This window comes from Phascolarctos cinereus, unplaced genomic scaffold (assembly GCF_003287225.1).
Source record: "Phascolarctos cinereus isolate Bilbo 61053 unplaced genomic scaffold, phaCin_HiC Scaffold_4;HRSCAF=312, whole genome shotgun sequence".
Lineage (NCBI taxonomy): Eukaryota > Metazoa > Chordata > Mammalia > Diprotodontia > Phascolarctidae > Phascolarctos > Phascolarctos cinereus.
This window is the reverse complement of record NW_027555847.1, coordinates 660707395-660717515: the sequence shown is the minus strand read 5'-3', so window position 1 is coordinate 660717515 and position 10121 is coordinate 660707395. Positions and strand designations below refer to the sequence as shown.

Here is a 10121-nt window from a genome sequence, read left to right as displayed (position 1 = left end):
AATTGACCAATCCCCTTCGGGCACAACTCTGTCTCTCCTCCCCCTTCTGTCAATCACTACGGGAACTCTCAGAGCCCGAGCCGCAGTGTTCCGCTAGCGCCTCGCGCCCCCACTCGACAGTTAGCGGCTCTGCTTCCTCTCCCCCGGCCCCTCCCTACTCCGAAGGGAAAAGGAGCGCAAGCGGAAGGAAAAAAGAGGCGGGGCCGAGCGCGCGCCCCGAAGGCCCTCCCCCCAACGCCAATTGGCCCCAAGGATCCCCGCGCTCACTCTGCGCTCTGCCACAAGTACGCTCAGGCGGAGGCGCCGGGGATTGGCTGGCAACAAGAAGAGAGAGCGGTCACGCTGGGGAGCCAAACGAGGGATGATGATTGCCTTAACACCCCGCGACATACACACACCCCAATCCGCGCAGAATCGGGCGCGCGCGTGCCGGCGAGGGAGCGCAGCCGATTGGTTGGGAAGGAACTTAACGCGCTTCGACGGGCGACCGTATATTGGCCCCTAGAAACTCGGAACGCGGAAAACGTTGGAGCCGATTGGCCGGGGGGCGGAGCCGGCTATTTGAAGGGGGCGCGGGGCGGGTGGAGTGGGGGAAGGGGGGGGAATGCCGCCTCAGTCTGGTGTGGAAACCGCGCGGAGGGGACGTGAGAGGGAGAGCGGCGGCGGCGGCGGCAGCAGCTGCTGCTTCTTCCAGGGTGTCCTTTCCTGCCCCCGCGAGGCCATGGCCAAAGTTTCGGTTCTGAACGTGTCGGTGTTGGAGAACCCGAGCCCTTTCCACAGCCCCTTCCAGTTCGAGATCAGCTTCGAGTGCAGCGAGGCCTTGGCCGACGGTGAGCCCCGGCCCTCCCCTCCCCCACGCCTCCCTCACCCACAGGATCTCCCAGTCTCCCCCAGCGCGTTCCTGATCGAGGGGACTCCTTTATGCTGACTCCCACCAATAAGGCTCCTTCCCCGCCCCGGGATCCTAAAGCTTCCCCATAGTACCAACCCTCATCTTAATAGAGTGCTCTGTTCTTAGTCTAGTAGAATACAAATGTTCTGAGGGCAGGGGGACTGTCTCACTTTGATACTTGGGTCCCAGCCACTCGGCCTGGGTGGTCGGCGCTTAGTTCAACATTTGTTGGCCAGTCCTTAGCCTGTGTAACCCTAGGCAAGGTATTTTAACCCTTCTGAGCCTTAGATTTCTCCTCTGTACTTTTGAGATGATGGCGCCTAATGCCAAGCTCTTTGCAGGCTTTAAAATGAGCAATAGAAAAGTGAAGCCTCGGGGCCACTGAGGTCCCATCCATCTCTGAGGTTCTGGAGCTAGTATTACTACAACGGATTTTGTATCAGCAACCTGTGAAGTAAGGTGGATATCTACTCTTCTGCCTGTTACTACTTCATATACTCTTCCCATCTTCTAACCTCCAATAGATTACCCCTGTTACTCTGCCTCATTCATTTCTGTTACCTTTTTGTACCTATTAGAAGAATAAGTATACTGAAACCCTAGATGGCTTCCTCCTGGATGATGTCTCCAATCTACCCTCAGCTGTGCGATAGTGGTTCCTAAATGCCCCAGTGCTTGGAGCAATTCTTTAATCTTTCCTACCCTCTACTTTTCTATAGCTGCCTGAATTAGTGTGGACCCCTGCCCTGTATCCAGGGGCTAGCTGTTACCTGCCTTGTTCCTGAAGAGCCATTCCTACTGCCTCTGCTACTAAAGTGGCAGAGGGTTCCATGAGTTGGGGGTCTATTATTTGAGAATAGCAGTAATATTTAAACATTTCATTTATATAGTGCTTCAAAAGTTTGCAAAGAACATGACACACGTATCTCCAAAAACGTGCTTTTTATAAGAAAGGGCTGTGTGGTTTGACGAAGATAGGTATCCTTTAGAATAAGTACTTGGTAGGTTGTAACCTTGTATCCTCTCTTGAAAGTACTTGTTCAACCAAACAACATAAAAGGCAACACATTTTCATTTCCCAGATGAGAAGGCTGAGACAACAAAGAGTAAAGTTCTCTCCTTTGAGAAAAGATGCTTCACACATTGAACTAACAAAATAGCCAGGGTTGTTCAATGAATCTCAAGGAACAGAAGCACTCTTGACTTCCATTTGGTACTCTTACTAGACTATGTCTTTGACTGTGGGGATAGTAGAAGAGACAATAAGGCAGAATGTAGAAAGATAGAGTATTTAAAATCCAGGTGTTTCAGCCACTAGCATCTTCATCTTTGCCACTTGGATTAACTTACTTCCAGGGCTACACGTTATTCATATAGGCCTTAGCCTTTATTATGTTTAACATCTTTGAATATGCTGTTTGGAACCAATAGTTTCTTTTGAGGTTTTTTTTTGGGGGTGTTGCTAGGCAATGGGGTTGTGACTTGCCTGGGGTCACACAGCTAGTAAATGTTATGTGTCTGAGGCTGGATTTGAACTCAGGTCCCTCTGACTCCAGGGCTGGTGCTCTATCTGCTATGCCACCTAGCTGTCCTGGAATCAGTAGTTTGAAGAGACTCAATTCTTAGTTAACTTGCTCAAAGTCACATGGTTAAGTGGAAGAGTAATTACTAGAACTTGAGTCTCCCAGCTCCTGACTCAATGTTCTTCATTCTTGTTATATTCCTGAAGAAGGAACAGTATTACCATTCTTACCTTTTAAAGGTATGGCATAAAACTTATGGTTAAGGAAGCCTGATTTCTAGGTTAAGAATTGGAACTCAATAATTCCATATCTGAATCTCTTAGTGACTTGATCACCTAGGAAATTTGCATTTTCCTTTTGAAAAACACCTTTTTGCTGCCTTTTGCACAGAATTCTTGAGGCTAGAGGGATGGCGTGCTATTCCTTAAAGGTGCTAAAGAAATCACAGCTTGCCAGTTCTAAGATCCAACAAGCCATATAACAAATTCCCTCTTTTAGCTGATCTTTTTCTCTTTTTCCCTGACACACACCATTTTTCACCCCTCACTCAACCCTGTCAACATTCCATAAAACAACTAAAGCACCTCATCTTAGAAATTGAGCACTTCACTTTATCCTTTGGTCCAAGATTCTTCTCAAAAGGCAATAATTATAAGTCAGCAAGTTGTAGAACCCAGATGTTCTGAAATAGATCTACTATACTCTGATACTCCTAAAGTTTAGCTCTGTTTTACTGGATCTAACTGGATTCAAAATTTAAGACTGCTACCTCTAGACACAGGTTCTTAACCTGGGTCCATGAACTTGGGTTTTTGTGTTTAATTTTGATGACTATTTCAATAAAACCAGTTTCCTTTGTAATACTATGCATTTTATATATTTTCAAACATTATTCTGATGTATCTGTGACTGAAAAAAATTAAGAACCTCTGCTTGAGACTCCAGTTAAACTGAAAAGGTAGACAAGCAAATAGTTGCTGTAGAAATGAAAGACTTGGTGTTCTAGAAGAACCTTAGCAAGAAATTATCCAGGCTGCATTTACCTCAGATCAGAAGCTGTTTTCTTAAAAGGATACTACCGAAGATGTTGTCCCAAAGTAATCACATTCTGTGAAACCATAGCTTGTGAAAATTTTCCCCGGCATCTTCAGCCTAGGGTTGTAACTTTAAGGCGTCTAAAATGTTTTCAGGTTTAGTTGCCAAATCCCTTTACATTGCTATAAGTTTGCCCTGGATATACTTGGAACTCAAGATAGTTGCTTTGGTTGGCATTATCATTCACAGGAAATAACTGACCTATCGAACAGTTGTGGTTCATTTCTCTTGAATATGCTTGTTTCATTGGGTGAAAGGCACTATTCCTATTATATTAGAGAACTGGGGTTTAAGTATAAGGCCTGTGAGCCCTGCTTCTTGAGCATGTTGGCCTCAAGTTCTGCTTGATTCTCCATAAGTGGGTATGATTATTCTTACTGCCTGGATTTGAATGATTTGGAGACTTGGCTAAATCTTGGAGCAGCCTTATCACCCTCCCTTTTCTGATAGAATCTTATTCCAGGCCTGAGCAGGTGATCCTGCCCCAGTTGTCGAAGGATTTACTCTTTGGTACCGATCCCTCTGTTGGAGAAGATGTTACCTTACCTTAATGACTGCTCCTGTGATGTAACTGGCAGGGCTCTAAATGACCCCAGGCTCCTGTTGTTTGCATACCTCAGCCTTGAGCTGGGCCTTAATTCAGCCTAGGTCATTCCATTCATCCTCACAAGCTCCTGATAGGCAGATACTTTACAGAGGAGAACCTAAAACAGATTTATTCTTTTTTTTTTTAATTTATTTTGATTTATCAACAATCACTTCCATAAGCTTTTGAGTTTAAAATTTTTCTCCTCCTCTCTTCCCACCTACCTCCCCAAGACAGGCACGAAATCTGATATAGGCTGTACATATACATTCCTATTAAACATATTTTCACATTAGTCATGTTGTAAGGAAGAATTAGAACCAATAGGAGGAACTGCAAGAAAGAGGAAACAAAACAAAACAGAAGGAAAAAATAGCAAATAGTATGCTTTGATCTGCATTCAAACTCCATAGTTTTTGGATGTGGATAACATTTTCCATCATGAGACCTTTGGAGATGTCTTAGATCCTTGCATTGCTGAGAAAGGCCAAGTCTATCAACGTTAGTTACCGCACAACGTGGCTGTTACTGTGTACAGCATTCTCCTGGTTCTGCTCATTTCAGTCAGCATCAGTTCATACAAGTCTTTCCAGGTTATTCTGAAGTCTGCCTGCTCATCATTTCTTATAGCACAATAGTATTCCATCACATTCATATACCACAACTAATTCAACCATTCCTCATTTGATGGGCATCCCCTAAATTTCCAGTTCTTGGCCACCACATAAAGATCCGCTATAAATATTTTTGTACATGTAGGTCCTTTTCCCATCTCTTTGGGATACAGCCCTAGAAGTGCTATTGCTGGGTCAAAGGGTATGCACATTTTTATAGCCCTTTGGGCGTAGTTCCAAGTTGCTCTCCAAAATGGTTGGATCATTTCACAACTCCACCAACAATGTATCAGTGCTAAGACAGATTTTCTCAAGATTACTCAGAAAACTGGGATTTAACATTGGATCATAGACTTGGAACTGAAAGGGACCCCAGAAGCCAGCTAGTCCACCTCTGCTGCCACCCCCCCCCCTTCATTTTACATATAATGAAAAGGAAGCCTAGAGAGGTTGTAACTTGCCTGAGGCCACACTACAAGTAAAAGAACCAGGTTTCAATCCCAGATCTCCAGATCCCAAATCCAGTCACTTTCCAGTGTATTGTGGGAGGTATTTAATCTGTTAAATTCCAGGGCCACTTGCTAATATGTAGAATATATATATCTCTATACATGGGGTGGAAAGTGGTTTTGTTAATGGAAGGCAAGCTTCAAAAATTGTTTGGAATAGTATGTTAAATTTTGTCATTTCTGTCTCAACATCTCTTACATCCATTTCCTGTCTCCACTTGAATAGCCCCCACCCTCTTTCAAATCCTTCTCCCTTCTTGCCTGGGTCATTGAAATAGCCTCCTAGGGCCAGCTAGGTGTTCGAACAGATGCAGTGCCGGCCCTGGAGTCCGGAGTTCAAAACAAGTCTCACTTACTAGCATTGTAACCCGAGGCAAGTCATTTAACCCCGATTACCTAAAATAAAAAAATCAAAATGGCCTAATTGTTATCTTTGCCTCTCTAGTCTCTCTCTATTATGGTCCATCCTAGACACAGTTACCAAAGTGATTTTCTTTAAAGATCAAGCCTGACTATTTAACTTTCTACTGAGTAAACTCCAAGAGCTCCCTACTCTTTCTAGGCTCAAATGTGGACTTCTCTGTTAGGCATTTAAAGCTCTTCCTTGCCCCTTCCTGTCTTTCCAGTCTTCACATACATCCTGTCTTAAAGACAGCGAGGCAGCACAGTAGGTAAAGTGTTGGATCTGGAGTTAGGAAGACCTGAGTTTGAGTCCTGCCTCAGATGCTTATTATCTGTGACGTTGGATGGGTCTTTTAATGTCCCTCAGCCTCCTTAGTAAAATAGGATAATAGTATCTACCTCACAGAATTGTGGTGAGAATCAAGTGAGATGATGTGTGTAAAGTGCTATGCAAACCTTAAAGCAATGCATAAATGCTAGATCTTATTTTGTGCTCAAATTCTACTATCCAGCCTCCTGGCCTAAGTTCAGCCCCTCATACATGATACTACATCTGCATGCCTTTCTCCAGGTTGTATCTCTCTCCCCCCACTCCCTTGTCTCTTTCACTTCTGCCTCTGGGAAATCCAAGTGCCATCTTTTGCATAAGGTTTGGTTTTTTGTTTGTTTGTTGTTTTAGGCAATTGGGGTTCAGTGACTTGCCCAGGGTCACACAGCTAGTAAGTGTCAAGTGTTTGGTCTGAGGCCAGATTTGAACTCAGGTTCTCCTGACTTCAGGGCCGGTGCTCTATCCACTGTGCCACCTAGCTGCCCCTTGCATAAGATTTTTCCTGGTATTCCCTCAGCACCTAGTGCCTTCCCTTTCAAGGTTATTTTGTATGTGTTTTTTGTAAAAGCCTTCACTGTTAGAATAAGCTTTTGAAAGTCAAGGACTCTCACTTTTGTCTTTGTATCTCAATACCTGGCATATGGTGAGCCCTGGATAAATGTTTAATTGATGTCAGAAAACATCTTCCTGCTTTTCCACTTTCATAAGCCATTTTGACATTCCTTTATTCCTTTTCAGACCTAGAATGGAAAATCATTTATGTGGGTTCAGCAGAGAGTGAGGAGTTTGACCAGATATTAGACTCAGTACTGGTTGGGCCAGTCCCAGCAGGGCGACACATGTTTGTCTTTCAGGTAAGAGGTTAGCAATTAGTAGCACTAAACTCTGAGGAAACTTCCCCTTTTTTACCCCCAAAGCATGCTGAAGCATAGAATCTGTTTTGCTTCCTCAGGCAGATGCCCCTAATGCCTCCCTAATCCCAGAAACTGATGCAGTGGGTGTAACTGTGGTCCTTATAACCTGCACCTACCATGGGCAGGAGTTCATCCGAGTTGGCTACTATGTCAACAATGAATATACCAACCCTGAGCTTCGGGAGAACCCGCCCCTGAAACCAGACTTCTCTCAGGTAAGTTGGTTTTCTAACTCGGAGGGGCCTGGTTCCTTCTGTCCCAGCAGTTCAGGACAGCAGAATCATAGAATCATCTACTGACCTTCATGAAAGGTACCTTAAAGATCATATTATCCAAACCTTTCAAGTGTATTAAAGGTATGAGTTTCCTGCCATAGCACATCAGTTGAGGTCCTAGCCACATGCCTAGCCTTCTGACCAGAGCAAGGGAAGGAACATCCCAGTAGGGTCTTAGTTTGTTGTGCAGAATTATCAGGAACAAGCATTGCTCTTTCTAGACTCCCAACATTGAACAGATGATGTGCTAGAGTTGGGCTGACATGAGGTAAAATTTGGAGGAAGAAGGAAAAGTATCAGCCTGATCCTATCACTGTGCTATTTTCAAGTTCATTGTCCCTGGGTTTGTCTTTTGAGGGAAGGGGGAGATGAGGCATGGAGAAAGTAGCAACAAAGGTAGGTCTCTGCTATATAATCCTTGATGAGGCTCACTTTTTCTGTCCTAGCTCCAACGAAACATCTTGGCTTCTAATCCCCGAGTAACTCGATTCCATATCAACTGGGACAGTACCACAGACAAATTGGAGGACATTGAAAACCAAGACCCAGTCTTAAACATGGGGCTACCTCTGAGTTGTCCCCCAGCTAAAGGATTAGATCTTCCAGATTGTGCCCCCAGCATCATTCCTGAAAACTCCATGGACTGCATCTAACTAAAACTGAGGCCTTGGCAGTATGATGGACCCTAATTTCTGCCAAATGAATGGTTTTGTCCTGCCTTCTGGGGCAAGCCTGAAGGACTTGGGTTGGGGCTATAAGCCAGTTAAACTGGTCCTTATGGGAAGGAAAACCTGTCATTGATATGTCCATTAGTTCAGCACAGAGAGACTATTTGCCTGTTTTCTTACAGGTCTGCAGAGGAAATGGTACTTTAGCTCTTTTTACTCATTGTGAATTTTGCCTTCTTTCCTTCTAGCTTTTTTGCCTTTTGAGGTACTATGACTCTGCAGAGATAATTGCATCTGTGGGTAGGTTTTTCTTGTTTTGGGCAGCTTGTGGGTTTCTCTGACCTATAACTGGAGATTCTCTCTCCCCCCGTGTTGTTTCTTCTTAGTTTCTTCACCTTCCCAACCATCTTCAATCAGTGATTTGCCCTGACTTTCTGGAGTTACTCATTAATAATCTTGGTAGGATTTGGGCTCCAGCAGTTTTGATGGATGGCTTTTGGTATGTTGATTGCCACTCTTTCCCCAGCTGTTTTTTTTTATTGCCTCCATCTTGCCAACTCCTGGAAAGGCCCATTCCCTTAGGTGCCAAGAATGGAGTTTTGAGGGACTATTTAAAGATAAGGCCATCCTCTTCCTTTTATTGGTGGCAACTCAACTCAAATATGACTCATTCCTCTCAGCTGTTGGCCAGATCAGAGGATTTGATCAAGAACTAACCAACTGATTTTCTCTGGACAGGAGTAACAGAAACATACGCACTATAAACCACACCCCTTAACTAGGAGTTAATGCCAAAAGGCTGCACTTAACCTCTTCTGGGGCCATATGATCTCTCAGGCTATGGGAGGATAGGATGGTTCTTTTGCTTTGAAGACAAAGGAAAAGAGGGCCTCTGTGCACATGGAAGCATCCCCTAGCCCTCAATTCTTTTCCTCTCACCTGTCCTTTGTCCCTGTGGCTATTGTTGCTTATGCAATTTGTATATTAAAGGTTTTATATTAGAAGTTATGGTTACTGGAGAAATAAAAAGCACTTAGACTGGACTATAGTGATTTTTTTTCTCACTTTAGCCTCAAAACATCAACCAATCCTTTTGAAAAACTGGGTCTGAACCTTTGGAGATGAGATAGAATGTTGTGGAGAGAAATAAAGGATTTACTTTCCATCCTTCCTTAAGTAAAAGCCTCTTTCCTATCTAACATCAATTGGTTTTCTACACTAAAACTGGTTTTGGGTTGTCTGTGTGTGGGTTTTTTTTTTTAGCTGAGAAAAAACAGCTCCTTTATTCAAGAACTATTTAAAATCTGCTTCCAGGCAGAGTACCTTTAAGACGGAGGTGCGGTCTGTCAATTCACATTGACACAGTTTTGGGGCTTTGAATAGAGGATGTTAAGAGTAATGTAGTAGGTTCACAGGTGGTTCTCTTAACTGATCTTAGAAACATGCTAGTACTCCTGATTTATTCTGTGAAGGACTAGAAGGCAGAAATAAGTAGCAATGTGTGCAGGACTCTTTACAAGCTGAGATGAGCAGCTCATGCAAATTTTTAAAACCTACTAATAAAAGGTGAGATGCCCCTTTTGCTCTTGTTACAGCACATTGCCTTTTGCAAAATGTTTTATTTCAATCAGCCAATCCTCTGATGAGAAATACCAGAGCCAGGCCCTCTCTAAGAGAAACCTCTTGACTCCCAGATTACTTGCTTTTTTCATTTGACTATTGCCTTTAATGTGATACAGTTCTGTCTTGCAATTGTTAATTCATTGTCCCTTCCACTTTATCGATTCCTAAACTGTTTGGGGGATGATGGCCCTTAAATGATGTATTAACATTGTGGCAGCTGTCTCACCTCAAAGTCTAGTCCCAGACAAACTACCTGGGAACCTTAAAGAATGGTTGCTCAGGTCAGGGACCTCTGGGAAAGATCCAGATGGGTTCTGACTGTAGTGGGGGCCCCTAATGCTTGTCGGTTGGGTGCTGGCTGCCCAGGACATATGCATTATGGCTCTTATTTGAGCCATAATGTGAAAGGGAGTGTTCAGCCGGTTGGTTTTCGGGATCCTCAGTTTCTCTGCCCAGGCCAGGCCTCTATCCATTCTTTGCGGCCTGCAAGATTTCGCTTTGCCCCACCCCCTTCTCCTGGGATTGACACCGAACATTCCCGGGAGAGCCAGTCCCAACCTTCTATAAATAAAACGCCAGCCACCCCGCCACCACCAATGCAAAGGTTCGAAGGGTGGAGCCTGTGATGCGATCAAGGTTGTCTCCAATGATGGGATACGGCCCGCCCAGCTGATGGTTTCTGAGCCAGTAGG

At 44.2% G+C, this 10121-nt stretch overlaps 1 protein-coding gene across 1 annotated transcript; it reads left to right on the top strand.

Moving 5' to 3' along the window:
• The first annotated feature begins 577 nt into the window (after positions 1-577).
• ASF1B (anti-silencing function 1B histone chaperone) lies at positions 578-8849 on the top strand. Its single transcript, XM_020995370.2, has 4 exons — positions 578-830; positions 6688-6803; positions 6902-7078; positions 7585-8849. The coding sequence occupies exons 1-4, from the start codon at positions 605-607 to the stop codon at positions 7789-7791; spliced, it is 726 nt and encodes a 241-aa protein (XP_020851029.1). The 5' UTR covers positions 578-604; the 3' UTR covers positions 7792-8849.
• The last annotated feature ends 1272 nt before the right edge of the window (positions 8850-10121 follow it).

Coding starts and splice junctions, on each gene's coding strand:
- ASF1B (XM_020995370.2), top strand. CDS start 605: ATGCCGCCTCAGTCTGGTGTGGAAACCGCGCGGAGGGGACGTGAGAGG. Junction 831..6,687: donor CAGCGAGGCCTTGGCCGACG/GTGAGCCCCGGC, acceptor ATTCCTTTTCAG/ACCTAGAATGGAAAATCATT. Junction 7,079..7,584: donor TGAAACCAGACTTCTCTCAG/GTAAGTTGGTTT, acceptor TTTCTGTCCTAG/CTCCAACGAAACATCTTGGC.